At 37.8% G+C, this 24,923-nt stretch overlaps 1 protein-coding gene across 4 annotated transcripts in view; it reads left to right on the top strand.

Annotated features, from left to right (window-relative positions):
• The window catches only part of CTNND2 (catenin delta 2), a 931,369-nt gene that overhangs the window by 149,075 nt on the left and 757,371 nt on the right, over positions 1-24,923 (top strand). For all 4 annotated transcript variants that reach the window (XM_032135942.2, XM_032135940.2, XM_032135941.2 and 1 more), the window contains exon 2: positions 17,274-17,410. In XM_032135942.2, the coding sequence (XP_031991833.1) occupies positions 17,274-17,410 (137 nt within the window). The remainder of the gene's footprint in view (positions 1-17,273; positions 17,411-24,923) is intronic.

Genomic DNA, 24,923 nt, shown 5'->3' with positions numbered 1-24,923 from the left:
TATCAACCTAAACTTCAGCAATAATTATAAAATACTTTTTAAATATATATATATATACTATTAAGTAAAAATCTTTGAAAATCTTGACAAATCTTTAAACAGACAAATGTAAAACGTATTGTGAAATCGTAATTACACTCATGCTAAGTCATTCATACATTATTTTCCTTGATTTCTCCCTAGCTTTGAACCCTTCTTGGAGATGGCTCCTGAGGAGTCTGTGATAAGTCATAAACTCTGAGGGACTATATAGAATACAATTTGGGGATGGAGCAGAATCTCTGGCCCGGCATATTTTCTGACTCCTTGTATGTGCTGGTGTCAAAAAAAAGACTATAATGAAATCACCGAAACCTCAGCATTAGGTAATGACCCTCAAAAACACCTGAAGATTGTCACTATGCTCAATATTAGTTATCTGTTGCTGCATAACCCGTTGCCCTAGAATTTAGGACCTTAACACAACTAATATTTATCTCATGGATTCTGTGAGTCAAGAATCTAGGAGCCACTTAGCTGGGTATTTCTCAGTCAAAGTTTCCTCTAATGTTTCAGTCAAGATGTGAGCCAGGTCTATATCATCTGAAGCAGGCCTGGAACTGGAAGATCTGCTGTCTAAATGCCTTACTCATATGGCCCACTGGTTGTAGGTGTCAGTCCTTTGCCAGTTGTTGGTAGGAGGCTTTGGTTTTTCCTTACATCAACCTCTTTCTCCATAGGGCTGCTTGAGCATCCTGTCTACCTGGAAGCTGACTTCCCCAGAGTGAATGGTCAAAGAGAGATCAATAGGGAAGTCCGAGTGTCTTTCGTAACTTGTCTCAGGGTCATACACCGTCACATCTACCATATTATTTGTGAAAAGGGTCACTAAGTCTAGCCCACTCTCAAGGGGAGGTGAAGTAAGCTCTACTTCCTGAAGAGAGGAGTATGAAAGAACCTGTGGACATAATTGAAAATTATCACGTTCTCCCAAACTCAACCCAATGGAGATAGTAACAAATAATAATCAGATAAGATATAAATGCAGGTGTGAGGGAAAATATTTTCATTAGGAGGTAATTTAAAAAGGGAACAATATCTGAGAGTCTTATTTGGAGAAAATGGGAATTTGGCGGTAAAGAAATGCTATAAATTTTGCTTGACAGGGTAATGATTTGTACAAATTGTAAATTAAAAGAAAACAGAAAACAAATTGGCAAAAAAGTAAGGCTGGGAATTGATAATCACCCCTTTTCATAATATCTAATTATTTTTCCATTTAAAATTAGTTATTGATCACATACCAGGGTATTTGAAGCCCTGAAGTGTAATATTTAATGATTATATACAAAAAATGAGAGTTTCTTTGCCATGTAACGTTTATGATTACAGTAATACCTCTAAATATATATAATTTAGATTTAACTCCTAAGCACAGCTTACTTTTAAAGTCATGTGTTGTAATAGGCAGATTATATCACTTAAAATTTCAAAATTTGTTATATGTGGGTAAAAAATGTCAATATATCTTGGCAGCTATAAAATTATTATGGCTGTATTCAGTCTTTGTTTTCTATTTGTTTTTTTAACGTCAGCAATTTATTTAAAAAACTGCTAAGTCAATGGTAGTGACTAAAGTTGTATAAGAGTAGTTGAAACTCGGTTTTATAGTTAATTTTAAAACACTGATTGATACTGTCTCTGTTGTGATAGGTTAAACATATGGGCTGAGTGCAGATATCTGTTTGCAGAGTGAGATTTTTTGTCCTTGACTGCCCATTGATAGCAATTCTGGAAAAACTAGATGTGTCATTGAGCTTTGGTATCTTGAGAAATTGTGAAGTGGCAGATACATATTTGCAATCAATATGAAGGGTAAATTGCCATAATTTGAGTGGACACTTTCAAGTACTGTGAAGTAAGAACATGTTGCGAACCACTGTGTGGCTGGCATTTGGGGACTTTCTGTTTAATAGATTGTGACAGTCAAAGTGGGCAATTCACAGTGGTAAAATTGTTGTGACTGGCTTAAGCACTTTTTTTTTTTTGTACCAGATTTTATGATGTAAATCTATGATTAAATGGGGAATCTAAGCTGGAAAACTGCGTATTTGTTTAGGATATTACTAGGGAGAATAGGAAGACAGATTGTATTTCACTTATAAGCTTAGATGCTTTTGTTCAGTGTCTCGCACAGATGCAATGTATGAGATGGATTCGAAGTCTACAGGAGCTGTGTGAGAGGAACTCCAGCACCTGAGACATTTGGCAGTGACAGTGTATTCTGGACAGTCACTGTGTGTGATGAACACTGTATTAGGGGCTGTGCTAAGCATGCTTCTTTGAAGTTTCAGCCAAAAGAATAGTCAATTCAACACTGAGCTTCATTTTTATGAAATACATTAGAACTTCCTCTTTTATTCTGGAAGAGTCAAATTTTAAAGTTCTGTGCCTGTTTCAATTTCAGCTCAATCTACTGTTAGTTCGATGGGTCTGTAATTTTAGAATCCCAGACTTTATTTTTCTGGCATAAGGATAAGTGTCCCTGTAGCTTGGTAAACCCATCAGTCAGCTGTTGAAATATATTTGTGTTGTCTGGGGGAACTAGGATGGTTGTTGATTCAAAAAAATGTGTCACTATCTAATTTGTAGTAGAGATGAACCCTAGAACTTATTATGATTATTAATTTTCTCTAGACATATTTCCATTATAAATGTAGACATAGGTGTGATTGGTAGAAATATATATAGTTTGACTAATATTATGTATCAACCAAAGTCATTAATTTGAATATTTCTATTTTTATAGATATATACTTAATAGATTTAACATATTGAATATTTATGTTTGTAAACCTGGGAAAAGTTATAGGACATTTATGTGCCAGTGTTGTACGTGTAAAATTCCTTGACATTTTAAAATGGGGCTGACAAATTATAAATGTTCTTTCATTTTGACTTATTCAATAAGCATTTAATGATGCCAGCTCTTTACTAGGCATTATTCTAGCCACTGAGGTTATAAATATGAATAAAACCCAATTTCTGTGCTCAAAGAATTCATGAACTAATTAGGAGATATAAAATGTAAAATGTATGGTATTTCCATAGATCTAAGATATTGAGTATATCATTGATTTAGTAACACTTTTAATTGCAAATGACAGAAAATTTATCCCGAATGGCTTAAAGGAAAAAGGGGCCATAGTCACATGAAGAACTATCCCAATTTCAAAAACATTAAAAGTTTTTTTTAATCCCAGAAGAGAGAAGATCATCACAGTTCTTATTGATCATGTAATATTTGAGGAAAGTTCAAGCTGTAAAGGTAACAATAAAGAGGGTGTGAAGTGATTCATAGTGCCTGGAGTTGTCCAAAAGTCTTGAGAGAGGAAGAAATGCATCCATAGGACTATGAAAGTGAAAAGAGAAAGGGAGTTTGGCAGCCAACAAGTCTTGGTGATGATAAAGGGAAGATGATAAATTCAATTGTGGTAAACTGAATTGGCACACGCAGGAAGAGAACTCTGCGTGTTCACAACACAGTTTAATAAGACATATTGGGAGCAGCAAGAGGCTTGGTGTGTGTAGTGTAAGGTGTGAGAGGAGAGGCAACAGCTTTAAGAATGGAGATGTGTGGGACAGGGCAAGAACAGCCTCATACATCATGCAAAGCAGATCGAACTCTATCCTCTGTGTCAGTGGTTTCCAAACTGTTTTGTATCCATTAATTTAGTGGGTGACACTAGCATTTTAAATAAAATGGAATAAAATAGAAAATATAGTGCGTCACATGTTATAAAGCTTCCTTTTTCATGAAATCTTGTTTCTGTTAAAATACGTGATTATGTGTCATTGGGCCATGAGTTAAAACACATTTTATGTCAAAGAAAGTTTGGAAACCTCTGTTTAGGTGCTGAGATCCACTCAAATAAATTTAGGGAAAAAGCATTATGTGATCAGATGCTTGGTAAGGAAGATTGACTCTTTTAATGAATAATGCATGGACTTGATTGAAGGAGGTAATGAGGGCATGAGAGGCAGGTTAGGAAGGTTTTGTGTGTCCAGGCAGGAGACTTGGACTCATGCTGAATTTGGTGTGTTTCTGAGGATCCGATGGGGCCATTTGCAACAGGTTGTGGCTTATTACAAATGTGTAGTGTGGACATCAACTGTGAGGTCTCAGCTAGAGGTAGACATCTGAGTTATTACTTGCACATCCAATCTTGGGCGTGCATTGCTTTGCCACAGAGAGGTCTCGACAGTGTTCAGTGAGAGGAAATAGAAGGTGTGGACCCCTTGGAAACTCATATGTGTACACCAGTGGCTTTCAGCCTCATTGTACTAGCCTCTCCCCAGGATTCCACATGCAGTTGTAGAGAATGGCTCACTTCATTTGTTGATATAATAATGTATCCCACGAAGGGCCCATCTAAAAAAGACTCCTGAAAATGCCTTGGTGGAGCCAACATGTGATGGGCGACAACATTGCCAACAATGTATGTGCCACACTTCAATTATTGGGATATGACACAGAATTCCAAGAAAACGCAAATCCGTAAATACAATGTTTATTCGGTTTAAAAAACGATGACAATATAGTACGTTATATATTGGTTATTTCCTGAAATTAGCAGGTTCAAGTTCAAGATCATTAACAAATTCAAGGTCATCATCCAATTTCTTAAAATCCTTAGCTGGGCATGGTGGCCCATGCCCGTAATCCCAGTACTTTGGCTGAGGTGGGTGGATCGCCTGAGCTCAGGAGTTTGAGACCCACCTGGGCAACATGGTGAAACCCCGTGTCTACTAAAAGCACAAAAATTATCTGGACACGGTGGCACATGCCTGTAGTCCCAGGCTGAGGTGGAAGGATCACCAGAGCCTGGGAGGTAGAAGTTGCAGTGAGCCGAGATTGTGCCACTGCACTCCAGCCTGGACAACAAAGTGAGACTCTGTCTCAAAAAAAAAAATAAATAATAATAATAATAATAATAATAAACACACACACGTGCGCACACACACACACACACAATCCTCTTCAAGGATCTACCAACAGCATGGCTGCTGCCCCCACTTTCCTTCTCTGGCAGTGTTTCCAGGCTCACGCCGGTGCTCCCTGCATCTCAGCCCAGTTGCTGCTCTTTCCTGCACCTCACGTCTCCCTATATACATTTATTCTGATCCTTTCCTCTCTGCTCTAACTTTCTGCCATTACACTGTCAATCACTCCATCTCCTACCCTTTTTTAGCTTTCCCCTCAGTCCTCAGGTCTGAGGGGACCCTGATTGCTGTTGAGAGATCTGTCAGCTCTGCCCCGAGAACCTGACCTGTTGCTTGGCCGATGTGCATCTTCCTTGCTTCACCGGTGGTGTTGGCTCTGGCTCTCAAGTCACAAGCTTGCCTGGTTCAGGGCTCAGGAGCAGCAGCAATTGATTCACCCTTAACCACTGGTTTGTTTTTAAAAGCACTACCTTTTCAATAATATTTTTAAGGCAGATAAGTTGTTAGTGTAATGCTTGTTAAGATTAGATAAAATTGGCTGAGATCATGCTTTAGAAACAGACGGTGAGACATTCGGAACATAGCCAGAGGAAGACCCGCTCCCATCCTCACTGACCGCAGTTTGCTAGAGCCTGGCTGCTTAGGCGTCTCCCCTGTATGAGCACCACCGTTCCATCTTGCTTTGTAGAAGTCACCACAGAAGCTTCCTTTTTAGCTTCACACATAATATATGTCACTAAGAATAATAACTCAGGTGGAAATTAAGTCTGTGGTGATATTCAGGATGATCCCATTCTTCTCAATGATGAATAATAGCTCATCCAAGGATACAGAATGGGTTTCCTGACCCACCAAGCTATGTTGACCCTCCCACTGCTCCTGCCTGTCTGAACGCAGAGGTAGAACGGTCATCCCCTTGTGTTTGACACATGAGCTCAACACTGAGATCCCATCAGCTCTCCACCCTCCAGCCATCACATCCTCCACTACAGCAGCAAATGACCTGTGTAGCCTACTCCATGAATAAGACCTAATAACACACCCCCAACTTCTCAGGTGGAACTGAAATTCCTCTGCCCCCTGCCTTTGTCTGCTGATGCCCTTGTGGTTGCATGTTCTGACTATGGCTCAAAGGCGCTGCTTCCCATCCTTGCGTGATCTTCTCTATATGTTTTGCCAGATTCTATATTTGCAAGCTGGTGGTTGCAAGTATCAGGTTCTGGAAGCCTACTTGATCGACGGTGCTACCTTGGAAGCCACTTACCCAAGGTGTACGTCATTCTCAGATAGTTGACTGAAGCGAAAGTCTTAAACTAGTCCTAGGATTCTGAATCCTATTTCTGCTTTTACTGAAAAGCAGCTATCTTGGGTTGAAATAAAGGAGCATCATTTCAAATGCCACATAGAGAAATTCTCCTAATGCAAAGCCCATTGTATTATGTTACATGCTCTCATAAGCAATTATTATCGATTTTACTCTAATCGTTAATATATTAGCTCAACAAATATTTATTAACTAGCTTCTATATATTACATACTGAGTTAGCTGTGGGAAATTGAACGTAGACCAAGACAGATTGAGTTTCTGCCCTAATTGTTTGTAGTTTTGACAAATATTACTATATTGTTTATATTATGATAAGTGATAACTTTAGATTTCTCTTTATAAAGTGAGAAGTGAGGATGAATATATGTTTACGTGTGCAGAGCACGTCTGAGTGAGAATGACGTGATGCCTATTTCTCTTGGTAGCGACATACTAGTTACAAATAGAGAATTGCAGTTTTGGTGATGAGAGTGATTACAAAAATGAGGTGCTCAATACTGTTCTTCCTGTTGCTAATTTGTACTAAAACACACATTCTGTGTACCCTAATATGCATAAAAAGATGTTTATGCTTATTCTTCAATTATACATAGTAGGAGTCTTTAAAATGTCACCTATTTAGTTGAAGATTTTAAAAATAAAATAAAATATGTAAATTTTAAAAACATTTGGTAGCTCATATTTACATATATATTTAAATAACAATACTTGGGATGTTCTAATGCCCTATTTCATTATTCACTTGGGTATAAGGTAATGGCAAATTATGAAAGTAATGGCTGATGATAGAAGTAAAGCCAAAAGTAATTCTATTTTGCCAACATTTGTTTTTTAGAACATAGGATCAAGAACAGGGAGGGGGGTATTCTCTGAAAGAAATGGAAGACATTTCTTTGATCTACATGAGAGAAGGAAAGAAGGCTAAGTGTGGCTGTAACGGGGTTTGCTTGTTTGTTTGGTGTGAGGGGGCAGGAAGTCAAGGTAGTTAACATCAGCGTCTCTGGAGTTGAAGTCTGTGGCTGAAGGTAAAAGAAGAAAGTGAGAGAAGAGTTATAAATGTTTCTAGCTACTCTAAACTAAAAGATTAAAAGGGACCTTCCTGAAGAGAAGGAACGGGATGGGAAACAAGATTTGACAAGCAGTGTTTAGAAGTCATCAATATATTTTTTTCTCCATAAGTTTTGGGGTAACAGGTGGTGTTTGGTAACATGAGTAAGTTCTTTAGTGGTGATTTCTGAAATCTTGGTGCACCCATCACCCAAGCAGTATACACTGTGCCCAATGTATACTTTTATCCCTCACCCTCTCCCACCCTTTCCCTCTGAGTTCCCAAAGTCCATTGTGTTATTCTTATGCCTTTGTGTCCTCATAGCTTAGCTCCCACTTATGAGTGAGAACATACGATGTTTGGTTTTCCATTCCTGAGTTACTTCACTTAGAATAATTGGTTCCAATTCCATCCAGGTCGCTGCAAATGACATTATATCATTCCTTTTTATGGCTGAGTAGAATTCCATTGTGTATATATATACATATGTACTATATACTATATACATATATACTGTAATATATATGAATATATAATATATATAAGACAATTTCTCTTTTTATTATACTTCATATTCTAGGGTACATGTGCACAATGTGCAGGTTTGTTACATAGGTATACATGTACCATGTTGGTTTGCTACACCCATCAACTCGACATTTACATTAGGTATTTCTTCTAATGCTATCTCTCCCCCAGCCCCACACCCCCTGACAGGCCCCAGTGTGTGATGTTCCCAGCCCTGTGTCCATGTGTTCTCATTGTTCAACTCCCACCTATGAGTGAGAACATGCGTGTTTGGTTTTCTGTTCTTGTGATAGTTTGCTTAGAATGATGGTTTCCAGCTTCATCCATGTCCCTGCAAAGGACATGAACCCATCCTTTTTATGGCTGCATAGTATTCCATGGTGTATATGTGCCACATTTTCTTAATCCAGTCTATCATTGATGGACATATGGGTTGGTTTCAAGTCTTTGCTATTGTGAATAGTGCTGCAATAAATCTGTGTGTGCATGTGTCTTTATAGTAGAATGATTTATAATCCTCTGGGTATATACCCACTAATGGGATTGCTTGGTCAACACTGTCTTCCACAATGGTTGAACTAATTTACACTCCCACCAACAGTGTAAAAGCGTTCCTATTTCTCCACATCCTCTCCAGCATCTGTTGTTTCCTGACTTTTTAATGATCGCCATTCTAAATGGCATGAGATGGTATCTCATTTTGGTTTTGATTTGCATTCCTCTGATGACCCGTGATGATGAGCATTTTTTCATGTGTCTGTTGGCTGTATAAATGTTGTCTTTTGATAAGTGCCTGTTCATATCCTTTGCCCACTTTTTGCTGGGTTGTTTTTTCTTGTAAATTTGTTTACGTTCTTTGTAGATTCTGGATATTAAGCCTTTGTCAGATGGATACATTGCAAAAATTTTCTCCCATTCTGTAAGTTGCCTGTTCCCTCTGATGATAGTTTCTTTTGCTATGCATAAGCTCTTTATTTTAGTTAGATCTCATTTGTCTATTTTGGCTTTTGTTGCCATTGCTTTTGGTGTTTTAGTCATGAAGTCTTTGCCCACGCCTATGTCCTGAATGGTATTGCCTAGTTTTCTTCTAGGGTTTTTATGGTTTTCGGTCTTACATTCAAGTCTTTAATCTATCTTGAATTAATTTTTGTATAAGGTGTAAGGAAGGGATCCAGTTTCAGCTTTCTACATATGGCTAGCCAGTTTTCCCAGCACCATTTATTAAATAGGGAATCCTTTCCCCATTTCTTGTTTTTGTCAGGTTTGTCAAAGATCAGATGGTTGTAGATGTGTGGTGTTATTTCTGAGGCCTCTGTTCTGTTCCATTGGTCTGTTTATCTGTTTTGGTACCAGTACCATGCTGTTTTGGTTACTGTAGCCTTGTAATATAGTTTGAAGTCAGGTAGTGTGATGCCTCCAGCTTTGTTCTTTTTGCTTAAGATTGTCTTGACCATGCGGGCTCTTTTTTGGTTCCATATGAACTTTAAAGTAGTTTTTTCCAATTCTGTGAAGAAAGTCATTGGTAGCTTGATGGGGAGGGCATTGAATCTATAAATTACCTTGGACAGTATGACCATTTTCACGATATTTGTTCTTCCTATCCATGAGCATGGAATGTTCTTCCATTTGTTTGTGTCCTCTTTTATTTCATTGAGCAGTGGTTTGTAGTTCTCCTTGAAGAAGTCCTTCACATCCCCTGTAAGTTGGATTCCTAGGTATTTTATTCTCTTTGAAGCAATTGTGAATGGGAGTTCACTCGTTATCTGGCTCTCTGTCTTCTATTGGTGTATAGGAATGCTTGTGATTTTTGCACAGTGATTTTGTATCCTGAGACTTTGCTGAAGTTGCATATCAGCTTAAGGAGACTTTGGGCTGAGACGATGGGGTTTTCTAAATATACAATCATGTTATCTGCAGACAGATACAATTTGACTTCTTCTTTTCCTAATTGAATACGCTTTGTTTCTTTCTCCTGCCTGATTGCCTGGGCCAGAACTTCCAACACTATAATAGGAGTGGTGAGAGAGGGCATCGTTGTCTTGTACTGGTTTTCAAAGGGAATGCTTCCAGTTTTTGCCCATTCAGTATGATATTGGCTATGGGTTTGTCATAAATAGCTCTCAATCTTTACATTCCCTGACTGACATCAGAGTGTGGTTTCTGGCCATAGAGCTCAGCTGCCCAGATGTCAGCAGCACGTAAGAGTCATAGGTAGATTTCAGGTTGAAAGTTTGCAGGTAAGGTTGCCTTTCCCTGCCCCAAGTCTGTTCCACCCACATTCTCGACATCTTGGCTAATGGGTGGTCACTCAGGCCAAGCCCTTGGACTCACCTGGACTCCTCTCTCTGTGGCTCACATCCACATAGAATCTTTCAGGAGGCCCACCAGTTCTCCCTTCCAATTATTCTGGTCATCTGACCACGTCTCAAGACCTCTCCTGCCTGGATTCAGCTGCAGATGGAAGATTACACCAGAGAGTTTACCACTGGGCATAGACTTGGGCCATCAGTAGAACTTTCTGCAGTGATGGAGATCTTCCACTTTTCACAGTTCAATAGTGTACCCACTGGCCATCTCTCGCTCTTGAGCAGTTGAAATATATGAATAGTTGACTTTTTAATGTAATTTTAATTAAAATGTAGATAGTCATGTGTGGGTAGGGGCTGCTGTAGTGCAAGTCTAACTAATGAAATATCTAGCTTCCCACAGCATACGTGGAGTTTGGAAATGTTGGAATTTGAAGCATGTGACTTCAGAGCCTGAGGGCCCTAGGACCCCAAGAGTGACAGAATGAGAGGAGAATTCGAAGGATAAGAGGTCATGGCTTATAGAGAGGGGAGGGCAGCTAAGAAGGAGCAAAACCCATATAATGGCCAAAGGAACTTACTGGCAAATTGGAGAGGAGGAGACCACAAAGTAAGAGTGACACAAGCATGCTGGGTGTGTCACTTAATTAGATGGTTGTGTGATGCAGACATCATCAGTTATTTTGTTTAAGATGACCATGTCTTGATGTGTAAGTCATCAGTTGCAATGCAGAAGTGACTAAAGAACAAATTCAAATATGAAGTAAGGATTTATGTGTGTGTTTGTGTATGTGTGACAGATGTCAATAAAATATGACATTGAATATTTTCTCTGCATTGACGGCTAGAGAGTTTGGCCTTCCAAAATGCAATTAAGATTCTAGCATGTTGCCAAGTGTAATGTAAATTTATAGAGACTGCTATTTGGGAAAGAAAAGTTTAGACTATTCATTTGGACATCAAAATATCTTATTACCTATGGTTATAAGAGTTCAAACTGAAAAGAAGGCTCGGCATGCAGGGACTAACTGCTTTTGCTGTTACTGACATGCAGGCCAATTTTTCTGAATTTCTTATTGCATCATTTAGGAAAGTGGTAGTATTATGGATGTGTTTAAGATACTGTTTTCTTCTGTAGGCTTATTTCATACAATGGGGTACATCCCTTTGTAAGCTTTGCTTTATTCCGGTGTGCTGATTTGAAACAATGTGGGACACATGCCTGCTCCTGAGACCTGTGATTCATTTTAGATGAAGGCGTTACCAAGAGATGTTTTGCCTTGTTCCTGTCAGTTCCCAAGACTCCACACCCGGCCCACAGGGGAATTAAGGGAAAGAAAGTTGAGAAAATTGAACCCTTTTCGTATTGGTCAACTTGTGCCGCCATAGCACAATACTACAGACTGAATGGTTTAAATAACAGAAATTTATTTTCTCATATTTCTGGAGACCAGAAGTCCAAGATCAGGGTGCTAGGAGGCCACTTCTCTTCCTTGCTGGTTGATAATACTTTCTCGTTGTACCTACTTACGGCTTTCTGTCTATGTGTATGCAGAGGAGAAGAGAGACCTCTGATGCCACTTGCTCTTCTTATAAGCACATCAAGTCCTGTTATATTAGGGCCCCACCACTCTGTGACCTCATTTAACCTTAATCACCTTCCTAAAGGCTCCATCTCCAATACAGTCACATAAGGATTAAGGCTTCAGCATATGAATTTGGGGAACACAGTTCTGTCTGTAACACTGCTCATGCATGTGTGGGCATAGAGCAGGGTGACTTGCACCCTGAAACTGCTAGTATTGTTGTTTTATTATTTTCTGGACATAGGACTTGTTGGTACCAAGTTCTGCTAGAAGAACCCACCTGAAATTTAGGGCTGTTCTTCCCTCACTGCTGTCTCTTTTTCTCATGTGGAAGATGGGTCTGTCCAAAATGCAGCTTGGGTATTTGCAGATTATAATTCTACTATGTGTAGGAAGACTTCTTACATGGTTACCACTTCAAGGGTAGCAAGAAGTGCTGTACAGGATGAATAAATCTGTGTGAAATGTGCACTGTACTCACAGTCAAATAAAAACAAAGTCAAAGGGGTACATTTTTCTATATCAGGTTGGCAAAAGCCTGAGAGGATAATGGAGATCTGTGTGGTTAATGTTGTGGTGAGGTGACATTCTCATGACCTTTCCAGTGGGTGGGTAGGCTGGACCAGCTTGGCAGCAGCACTTTGGTTAACAAGAGGCCGAAAAATACACAGATTCCTTATTTTACCAATTCTACTGCTGGGAACCCATGTATTGAATCTGTCATAGATGTAAAAATGGGGTAAAAATCACATATAAAAGACAGGTAGATAACTTTCAACATGTACAGATTATTGAATACTAAGTATTCATTATAATTAGACTGTAGAGCAATGTTTGTTGATATAAGAAATTGTTCATGAGATGTTGCTGAGCCACAAGAAATTCAAAAACCTTGCATTAGTACCTTATTATGTAAAAATCATTGTACAGAATAAGTTATATTAGCAATAATAAATCACCGAAATCTCAAAGTAATTTTACTTATCTGGAATGGCAGAATTGCTGGTGGTTGCCCTTCCTTTGTTTTTGATTTTTGCTTTTTATTTCTCTATACTTCCAAGATTTCCTGGATTTTGCACAGATTAAATACTAATTTTTAGTAGATTAGCTGTGATTAAGACTGACATATTTGGCCATATTACTGTGAAGTCAGAGGTTTAACACTTTTTATACTTACCCTAAGGCCATCCAGGGACTCATTGGGGCAGGTCTTCTGCGGTTTCCTCTCTCTCTTCCGTGTGCCGTGAGCTGAGAAGATTGTGATTGGAGGGTGACTGTCTTTTCTGTCCAGACACAATAGTTAAATTAAATTTGGATTTAAGAAATTATGAATCATGGAAATTATTCCAAGTCATTTGCATTCAGGAATGGAGGTTGCCTTAGGTAGCAGTAGCTGTGTACGGTGGAATAAGCCTTGAAGATTCCACTTCTCTTTCTGTTATTGCTGTAAGGAGAAAGGAGGTAGATAAACAGGCCTAATTATTCCCCATACTGTGTGGGTCACACTTGTCAAGTGCCCGAGGAGAAACCTTGATTCAGTGCCTATTAAATCCCATATTTTTTCATAACAGGTCACTGTTATGCTTTTAAAGAGTTACATTTTATAAAAATTAGTTAGTAGAGTAGCATTTAGGAGGCAGTACAGGTTATAGGAAATAGGCTGAGACATCAAAGGACATTGAAATAGGAATTAAAAGGCAGAAAGCCTGAGTTCTGGGCCCACTTATGTTACTTAATAACTTTGGGCCCTTAAACAATTTCTTTGTCAAAAATATGTTGATAAGAATACTGGCTCAGAGCCTGAATTAACATGGGCCCAATAAAATGCGAAGAAAACAAAATTAAAATGGTAATTTATAATATGTAAGACTCCCCCTTTCTCAGCATGAGGTGCTCCTTGTGTATTAGTCCATTCTCATGCTGCTAATAAAGACATACACAAAACTGAGTAATTTATAGGAAAAAGAGTTTTCATGGACTCACAGTTCTGCATGGCCGGGGAGGCCTCACAATCATGGCAGAAGGTGAAGGAGAAGCAAAGGCATGTCTTGCATGGTGGCAGGCAAGAGAGCATGTGCAGGGGAACTGCCCTTCCTAAAACCATCAGATCTCGTGAGACTTATTCATTGTCATGAGAACAGCATGGGCAAAACCTGCCTCCGTGATTTAATTGCCTCCCACCTGGTCCCTCTCACTACACGTGGGGATTATGGGAACTGCCATTCAAGATGAGATTTGTGGGGGGACATAGCCAAACTATATCACCTTGCATAGAGTCCCCTGTGAACCCATGGACATGGAGAGAGGTGGCAATAGAAGGTCACGGCGGCTCTCTCGGGGACCAGAGGTGACTGTGCACACAAGAGCTGCATTGTCCTTCCTTCTTACTTTCTGCTCTCTTCTACCATCTCTGAAACCTTCCCTAGGTGGAAATTCATAGGTTCCACTCTTTATCTGGGCACAGCATTTGCTGAACTGGTTGTTTACATTTTACATAATTAAGAGACTTGATCAAATAAGAAAACCATATGAGAAAGCATGTTGAATACATAAATATACTTTATTATGTTCTTCCTAACACACCACCACAATTATGCAAATCTCTCTTTCATCCTATTGGTATTCATCACCTTCGATACTTTAAAGTTTTTAGCTATGGTTGCATTTTGCCAAATCATATTTAATCTGATTCTGACTCTGCTCAGATTTTTTTTGTTGATATTATTTCCCCAAATCTTCTCACATATTCTGTTTATAACAGATTTACTTTTCCAGTGCTATTCCAATCCCCATTGGTGATATTATTATTCCTTCTCACATATTCTGTTTGTAACAGATTTACTTTTCCAGTGCTGTTCCAGTCCCCATTGGTGATATTATTGTAAGTACTTCATAAAATTAAAACAAAAAATTAGATGAAATGTTCAATAGGAAATTTGGATGACTGGTTTCCTTAACATATATTTTAAGTAAAATTCCATAATGGGGCCTTTTTAGGTTTGCATTTCTCTAAATTATTAACTAGACATAGGTAAAAACATAGGGCAAAGGCTACTGTGGAAATCACATCTCTTAATGTAAAACCCAGGATGCTTAGATATGGTATAATAGAAAATATCTTTTAATATTTACACAGCCCTGGTTCCTGGAGGGATGTGTAATATAATAGCTTTAGGCAAGAAAATAATTTCTGTTTACTCTTGGCCTTTTATTGAGATGGGGGTTTTGTAATGCCTTGGTAAATATTATCCTCAGTTAACTATCGCTTTCTCTGTTGATCATTGCTAGGTGATACATGTAACAAATACTTCAATTCCTTTTTAAGTTCATTTGAGCTACAGATCTTGTGAGACTTATTCGCTATCATGAAAACAGTACAGGCAAAACCTGCCCCTATGATTTAATTACGTCCCACCTGGTCCCTCTCACTACAGGTGGGGATTTTGGGAGCTACAATTCAAGATGAGATTTGTTGGGTGACATAGTCAAACCATATCACCTTGCATAAAGTCCCTTGTGAACCATTGGACATGGAAAGAGGTCACGATACAAGGTCATGGCTGCTTCCTCAGGGACCAGAGTAACCAAGCACCATAAATTGGGTCCTTATAAGCAACAGAAATTTACCTGAAGTTCTGGAGCTGGGAAGCAAAAGATTAAGGCCTGGCAGATTTAGTGTCTGGGGTGGGCCGACTTTCTGGTTTATAGATGATGCCTTATTGCTGTGCCCTCACATTGTGGGAGGGTTGAGAAGTCTCTGTCAGGCCTCTTTTATAGGGACTCATCCTATTTATGAGGCTCTACCCTCTTGACCTCATTCCCTCTCAAAGGCCCCTCCTTCTAGTACCGTCACCTTGGGTATTAGTATTTCAGCGTATGAATTTGGGAGACATCAACATTCACACCACAGCAATCTCATTTATGTGTGCAGGAAAGATAGGAACAGTTCTGAGAATCTTGTTTTTAACCTGTACATACGTATCCATTTATGCATTGGGTCTAATGTTATTTGAGTTTCTGCTTTCTTTCATAAATAAACTCAGACAAAATCAACTATGGCAAATGGTCTTGCCAGTTTTTGTCTGCTGTCTGTCACATACTAGGAACTTGGTAAATATTTGTGGAGTAAATTAGTTATTGACTGTATTTCACAATACTAAGCTTCTTATGTTAATTCAGGTATCTCTTTAATTATTGGTAAATTATTAATCATGGCTTCTGTATGATTTTCTTGCAAAGGGGAATGTCTGATATATTTTCTTTTGAGTTGAAAATATACTTTTTTGGGGAAAACCCTCTCAAACTCTATTTTTCTTCTACTCTCACACAACAACAATCAACACAGAAGTCTTCTGTGACCAAATGTGTGGGTTTTTTCCCATACACGCCAAGCAGCAGACACAGCTGGGTGTCCTCTTATTCAGTTCGGACGCTATCTACTCTGTCACTCCGACACTATCTACTGCACTATCCACTCTCAGAGAGTGTCAGAGCCCACATGTTGAGGGTTTAGTCCCCAAGACTGTCTCATCCCCCCAGACACCAACTGCAAGTCCAGGCCTCAGAACTTCTGACCAACAGGCTTCAGCTGGGGTTCCCACAGTCCCTGGGTTGGATTTTATTAGTTTGCTAGAGCAGCCCGGAGAACTCAGGGAAACACATATGTATACATGTTTATTTCAGAGGATATCACAAGGGATACAGATGGAGAGATGCATAGGGCGAGTTATGGGGGAAGAGGAGCAGAGCTTCCAAGCCCTCCCGATGTACCACCTTCCAGGAACCTCCACGTGGTCAGCTCTCCAGAAGCTCTACGAACCCAGTCCTCTGGGGTTTTATGGAGGCTTCTTGACATCAGCATTTTTTTCCCCAGGATGTGGGAGGTAGGACCCTCTGTGAAATGAGGATCTTATGACCCACAATCAGAAAGGAGGCAGGGAGGATTAGAGTCCTGCCTTAGAGCAGGTAAAAGGAGGGCAGGGGAAGGTCAGAGAGATTGCTTGCTCCTGAGACCTGACACGCCCAATACCATCACAAGACTATAACGGGGGCTATGCGAGATATGAGCCAGGAACCAAGGAGGAAACATATAATAACAGCACATACACCAATAGGCAGGTAATGAATTTACCTAAAATAGTCATAAATTTGTAGTTGGACTAGCTTCTTAGACTCAATACTTCTTTATTGCTTTACTCTTATAATCTCTCCTTCTTTTTCCTTCTGATCATTTTCTTTACCCGTTTACCTCAAAGACAAAACACAAGGTGTGAGTGTGTTCTGGAATTTGGTTGGAGTTGATAAAAGAATAAAACATTCTTTTTACTTGTACTGTTACTTTACTGTATTACTCCCCTTCTATAATTATGCCTTGGTCTTTCTCAGCAGCTCATAGTTTTACTTTTTTTTCTGTGTGTATCTTCAAAGCAGTCTGATAGTTGTACCTGTTTAGTGTCAACATCTGATTGTATTGATCGTGTCCTCTTGCCTTGCAGGAGCTATGCCTGTCCCAGACCAGCCTTCAGCAGCCTCAGAGAAGACGAGTTCCCTGAGCCCCGGCTTAAACACCTCCAACGGGGATGGCTCTGAAACAGAAACCACCTCTGCCATCCTCGCCTCAGTCAAAGAACAGGTAGAAACATTCCATTTTTGTAACATGCATTTGGGGACATTTTAAAAATTGTTTTTCTAGATGAACGTTAAAGATTAAATTATGTTGAAAGAAACTCATACTTATCTAGCACAGTGTTGGTATTTATTATATAAATAATATTATAATATGGTTATAATTCCTTATGACTCTATGTTTTGGGCAGCCTTCCTTGAAAAGATATTTTATAGGGGAAGAAAAACAACTTTATAATCAAAATTTCCTGTGGGTGAAGTTTTGGTAGATTCATTGATGGACCTGATATTTAATACTATTAAACATACAAAGTGAAATAATTAGTCTTAAAAAGATAAAATCTAATGAAAAATTAAAATATGTCCGGGAGGTTAAAAATATGTATGACAGTAAATGAATATCACATCGAAGTCAAGACAAATTGGTTTTTCCAGTGTTTTCTGAGATGGATCTGGAAGGATGCAGTCTAAAATTTCCTTCTCAAACTAATGAAAGTCTGAACTATTCTTCCTCCAATATTACTTTGCCAAAAAATCATAAATAAATAAAATCTGAACCTTAGATTTAAAACATCACTTTATAAAAGTCATGTTTCTTGTAAATAAAAAAGTAGTAAATAAAGAGAGCTGGACAATCAAGATTCTTTTAGTTATTGCTTCTTCTAAACATGTGCTAGAAAATATATCAGTTTTCAAAACTTTAAGTAAAAGAGCCTGCTCCGTTTGGGTTATGTGATTTGGTGATGCTGAGTTGGCAACTTACCTGACTCCAGAAACATCTCAGTAGAGCGAGAGCCTAACATGGGAGCAATTAAGAATAGTAACGCTACTCAGAAAGAAGAAGGGCTCTAGAGGAAACTGATTCTGTTTCGTGAGTGGAAACTGATTTAGGTAAGAGTGGGAAACCACCTGAACAGTCAACCCCCTGACAGAAAGGATCAATGATGCTATCAGTCAAAAGTGTGCCATCTGGTCAGGAAGTGTTCAGCTAAGTAGGTACTCAAGGGAGAGTTGAATAGATTGAGTGGATAGTCTAGTTTGTGAAAATAGTCAGGAAGCAGGAAATTGGATTGAGCTTTAGGCTGTGCTCCTTGATTAGTTTGCTTTCCAAAGCTCACTCTTGAGAGTTTTCTGTGTTTAAGGGGAAATGGAAAAAGGGACCACCAAGGTTGTTAATACCACTCCCCATCCTCAATACACTACCTTGTTATGGTTGGGTTATGTCATGCTTTCTTATTCATGTGTGATCTGGAAGTCTTGTTAGGCTACTAACTTCTGAGTAGTAAGAAAATTTAAAGCAGAAAGAACAAATGTAACAAAAAGACAAGACCTGTCTGCTGAAAATTATTTTATCACAAGGACATAAAGTAATTCAGAATTAATAAAAAGGCATGGCATGCTCCTCTGTTGAAAAGCTTAGTATCATCACAATATTACTGTCTCCCAAATTAGGATATAAAATTTAGGCAGTTGTAATCAGAATCCTGTGACTGGTTGTTTGTTTCTTTGGCAAACTGGATCAAACTATTTTAAAGACCAGTGGAAGTATAAATATATGAGAATGCAAGGAAAGTTTTGAGAGATTTTATGTCTTTTTTTTTCCATCTTTTTTTTTAATATATTTTTTTATTTTATTTTATTATTTTTTTATTATTATACTTCAGGTTTTAGGATACATGTGCACAATGTGCAGGTTTGTTACATATGTATCCATGTGCCATGTTGTTTTGCTGCCCCCATTAACTCGTCATTTAGCATTAGGTATATCTCCTAATGCTGTCCCTCCCCCCTCCCCCAACCCCACAACAGTCCCCGGAGTGTGATGTTCCCCTTCCTGTGTCCATGAGTTCTCATTGTTCAATTCCCACCTATGAGTGAGAACATGCGGTGTTTGGTTTTTCTGTCCTTGCGATAGTTTACTGAGAATGATGTTTTCCAGTTTCATCCATGTCCCTACAAAGGACATGAACTCATCCTTTTTTATGGCTGCATAGTATTCCATGGTGTATATGTGCCACATTTTCTTAATCCAGTCTATCGTTGTTGGACATTTGGGTTGATTCCAAGTCTTTGCTATTGTGAATAGTGCCGCAATAAACATACGTGTGCATGTGTCTTTATAGCAGCATGATTTATAGTCCTTTGGGTATATACCCAGTAATGGGATGGCTGGGTCAACTGGTATTTCTAGTTCGAGATCCCTGAGGAATCGCCACACTGACTTCCACAATGGTTGAACTAGTTTACAGTCCCACCAACAGTGTAAAAGTGTTCCTGTTTCTCCACATCCTCTCCAGCACCTGTTGTTGCCTGACTTTTTAATGATGGCCATTCTAACTGGTGTGAGATGGTATCTCACTGTGGTTTTGATTTGCATTTCTCTGATGGCCAGTGATGATGAGCATTTTTTCATGTGTTTTTTGGCTGCATAAATGTCTTCTTTTGAGAAGTGTCTGTTCATGTCCTCTGCCCACTTTTTAATGGTGTTGTTTCTTACCAATCATACCAATCACAGTAGTACCCAATGGGCCCAAAAAAGAATGGTCTCTGTGTAAAACATAATTGAGAGTTCAAAACAGATTCAATTATACATATATGCCTATTCACTTAAAATTCGCGTTTCAGTTCATTACAAAGAAGTGGCTTACATGGTGTTGTCATAACTGACTGGACATCTGGAAGAAAATTAAAACTGTTAACTTACAGCATAATGAGAAATAAATATCACAGGGAAAAAAATGGTAACTGTAAAAATAAAACCATTAACATATTAGAAGAAACTCTGGGGAAAGAGCCTTGTAAACTAAAGGTAGGCAAAGTTTTAAGTAAGAGAGGAAGTCCAGAAGCCATACATAAATGATCAATGAGTTTCACAATATGAATACTAATAGTAATAGCAAGACACAACTCAAAATAGCAAAGAAAAATAGTCCAAGAGAAAATATGTGCCACAAGTATAATGACGTGTTGATAAAATTAATATATGAAGACTTCCTAATGTTGTTGAGAAAAAGAGAAATAAAGGAATACAAAACTAGGCAAAGGATATAAACAGAAGAAAGATGCAAGAAGAAAGATGCAAGCAAGTAATGAGTTTAGAATTGTCCACTCTAATGTACCCATCGGGGACATACAATTTTAAGTGAAAGTAAGACTTCTTTTTAATCTACCAGGTAGACAGCTGTTGAAACGTAGTTTATATTGTATGCTAGGTAAGAGTTAAGATTTGGAGGAATCCACGTTCTTTTTCATTCCAAATGGGAATATAAATTGCTGTAATTTTTTGGTAAAATGATTTGTTTCTATGCATTGACATTTAAAATGTTCAATAACCATTGATTTAGTCATTTAGATATATATTCTGTAGAAATTAGTGACTAAATGGATAAGATTTTATGTGTGTCAAAATTTATTATAAAATTATTTGAAATAGCCAAAAGTACAGATGGCTTGGTGAAGAGTTGAAAATGTTATGTTCTTTCTATAAATATTATGCAGTCGTTAGTAAAAATGAGTTGGGGCTGTATGTTTAATCTTTGGGGAAAAAAATCCATGAGAGTTTTAGAAAGGAAATTACATAGTATGGTATTATCCTGTTTTTAAAAACTCAGTACATTAGATATGTTTTTGGTTTATACATATTTATGAGCATCTAGAAAAGTATAGAAGGAAACAAATCGAACTGTTAACATTGATTAGCATATGTGTTCTACAGTTAGATGGAGGTGGAAACAGACTGAAGACATAGGGGATTTGGGTGGGGACACAGCCAAACTATATCACTGTGAAAAGTTTTTTTTCTGAGGAATTAAAAAATGTGTTATTCATTTTGGGGCAGCAAAGATGACTTTTTTTTTTTTTCGGTGGCACGTAAGTAATTTGGGGAGGGATGCAAATGTATTCTGGAAACTTGAGATAGAGAAGCCCCAGGTGCCCAAGTCAGAAGCTGGGAATTAGGTCCCACGTGCAGCATCTGCCTAGGTGAGAGCATAAATCAACAAGCAGCAGATTCCATGATCTTTTTGGGGATGGCCTGATGCAAACAACCAATCTTATCCTTCATTGGGGGATTTGTATCCTAAATCATTCTTAAAGATTCCTTTTTTTTTCCTCAAGTCTAGAATATTATCTGTGGAGTGAAAGCCAAGTTGTTTCTTTAAAATTTTATCTGAATTGGGCTTAAAGTAGTTAGCAGTGGAGGTAAAAATATAAGACAACCATATGTAAAGAGTTTTAAAATAGAAAAAATATAGATGAAAATTTCAGGAAACTCTTTAGTCAATATATTATCAAACTCCAGATGATTTTTACAGACTAAAAATAAACTTGAAATTGAGAGCATTTGTAACTCCAGATACTCTGTTGTTGCACTAATTTTCATTGTTCTTTTAGTTCCACAATCGTTACAAACCGTATTCTTGATTTTAGAGGATTTTTTGAGTACCATTATTTAGGATATTGGTGATTCAAAGGTAGCAAAACAGACATTCCCTTCCTTTTAGTTGTTTTTCTTATTGTACAAAATATAGGAAAGTAAGAATAAGACATTTCTGTGGGTTTGTTTTGGTTTTGAGATGGAGTGTCGCTCTGTCGCCCAGCTAGAGTGCAGTGGCACGATCTTGGCTCACCATAACCTCTTCCACCTCCACCTCCCAGGTTCAAGTGATTCTCCTTCCCCAGCCTCCTGAATAGCTGGGATTACAGGCGTGTGCCACCACGCCTAGCTAATTTTTTTTTTTTTCCAGTAGAGACAGGTTTCAGCATGTTGGTCGGGCTGGTCTCAAACTCCTGACCTCATGACCCACCCGCCTCGGCCTCCCAAAGTGCTGGGATTACAGGCGTGAGCCACCACGCCCAGCTGACATTTCTGGGCTTTCACTATGGGGCAAACCACGACACTGAGTACTTTATATGTGTTGTGTCATATGAAGCCACAAGGAAGAATTTAAAAAGATTCATTTAAAATCTAAAGAAACTAGATCTTTTACATCATCTCTTGTGAGGATAGCATGCCTTCCTTTTTATTCAGCTCCTGCATTTAGAATTTCAAAAGTAACTTACCTCTATATATAACAAGAATACTATTTGGAAGAAGTTCATTATAAAGTACTCGCTTAATTAGTTTTCTTCCAGTGCCACATATCATTGCTAAATCTTTCAGCATTATTAGTGTTACTATCATGTGCAACAATAATTTCTGATAACACAATGTGTTGTTAGGGAAATGACCTATAACTATTAATCAAATTTCAGATGGTATTTTGGGAAAGCATTTTATAAAATTAAGACAATTATCATCCAAGAAAAAGCAGAAGTTATAACACCTTACGAAAGGTCAAGAAGATAGAGGATTATCTGCAAAGACCAGTGAAGTTTATATTCGTTTAGTCAGAGAAGGGAAGAATTATCCATAGCATAGTGCTACCAGTTGAACTTTCTCCACATATCAAAATTTAAATGAGAATTACATGATTGCTGAATTTTTGTTTCTTGTTTCAAGCCAGGGTGGATTAGAAATGAAAAAAAAAGCATGAATTTCCTTCAATTTTTATTGCAGAAACTCAGCTGTATTAGGAATAGTGATCATCTGTTTCAAGCAGTGAATTGAGAGATAAAGGTGCAAGCTAGGAGTCCATAGAACTGGGTCATGACACATGATATGGTTTATAACAAGGAAGGGGGAGCAAGGATCAGAAAGCCTTGTGAGTTTTATACATATAGTATGGAAGGATTGTAGATAGATTGACCAGATGGGGTGTTTAGACTTCCAGGAGGGTAAAGAAAGAAAATGAGCGTGTATGTAAAGTTATGGCGTTCATGTATGAAGGAAAGGGATGCTCAGGTAGCATGAGGTTGATGGGACCACCTGCATTTGAAGTGTATTTGTTTACTTGTTAACCCTGTGCATCAGAAAAATGATAAACTACAAATCAAGGAGAAACGAATCGTAAACTACTTATTCAAGTCTTGGGAATGTATGCTGGGACTTCCAGTTATGGATGAATAATTCTAGAACTCTACATAGATCATCTCTGTCTCTCCACCCCTGCTTCCTGATGCTCTGTTATGTGTATTCTGTTAGTTACTGTAAGTTATTTTGATTTTCCCCCTGAAACTTAATATTTTCCTTAGTTTCAGCTTATAACTCTTCTCAGGACACTTATATACCTATCTGTCCTTTTGATAATTCCAAACTCCATTCTAAGAATTAACTCATTTGATTGTTTTATGCTCTGTTCTATTTAATAGTATTAGTTGTTGGGTTTACAGAGCACTGGAGCTATCATGGGAAAAAAAAGAGACTAGGGTGTTATATGCTAGATTAGAAAATAAGCTTTTAGTATGTGGGGTTTTGTAATATGACAATATAGTGCTTCTAACGCCTCTGTCTTATTTATTACTACAATTCATTGTTAAATATTCATATGTAAAATCATACTGAATATGTAAAATGTGGTGTTTTAGTAATTTTTATGAATTTTCCACTATAAAGGTGTAATTCATGCATATTGTGTAAAAGTTTAAAACATTAGATAGGAAAAATAAATAAATTGGTTTTTTTTGGAAAATTTACCACAAACAGAGATAGCTGCAAATATTTAGGGAGATTTCCTTCCAGACTTTTTATATGAATATAAGATTATCTGTACAAAATTTTCATTTTGCTTTATAAATATTTTATTCTTCTTTGTACATTTAACCTTCTGTGAGTATTTTTTCATATCATTTAATATTATTTCAAAGATGTTTCTAATGAGTATGTGATATAGATTCACTGTGAATTATTTAATATAATTGTGTTTCACATTTTTACCTTTGTTGATCTTAGATTGATTCTGTTTTCTCAGTATGAAGAAAAGTGACTTGTCACACTTCTTTGTACATTAATCATTGGGTCTGCTTTGACAGACACTGCCTGTAGCAAAGGTTTGAAAAAAAGAGATTCAAGACTCTTAAAAATTCACTTGGAAAATATGTCATCATTAATTACTGACAAGGGCCACTGGCAGGCCAACAAAGCAGGGGCTCCTGCGGTAAAATAGTCAGTGCCCTGTGCAGGGTTTACACAAAGCGAGAAATTAACCCATAGAATATTCTAGAGGAAGCTCATGGGAAAAATGTTGATTTTTCAGAGAAATGGAACCAGATATAGTAGGAATAGTCAAGAAAAACACAGGAATTATTTTAGAGCAAGGAAACAATGTTCACTAGTATCTCAAAAGAAAAACGTTTTTTAAAACAACAGACAATACATTCCTTTAGTTTACATATTTTTGTAAAACATGTATTTCTATAAAATCTACATGTGAAACACTTCCTCAGATATATAATTAAATCATGTTTTTCCTCTAATGATTATTTTGCTCAGTATGTTTTATGATCAAGAAACTGAAACTTTATGTTTTACTTCAAATTCAGTGCTTTTTCTCCCCACTACACTACACAACCTCATCATTTAGATAAAATAATAGGCCTACAATATGTTGTCTAATATTTTTCTGTGACCAAGATTTTGCTAA

The sequence above is a fragment of the Hylobates moloch genome, unplaced genomic scaffold (assembly GCF_009828535.3).
Source record: "Hylobates moloch isolate HMO894 unplaced genomic scaffold, HMol_V3 SCAFFOLD_17, whole genome shotgun sequence".
Taxonomy (NCBI): Eukaryota; Metazoa; Chordata; class Mammalia; order Primates; family Hylobatidae; genus Hylobates; species Hylobates moloch.
This window is presented reverse-complemented; position numbering and strand designations above follow the sequence as displayed.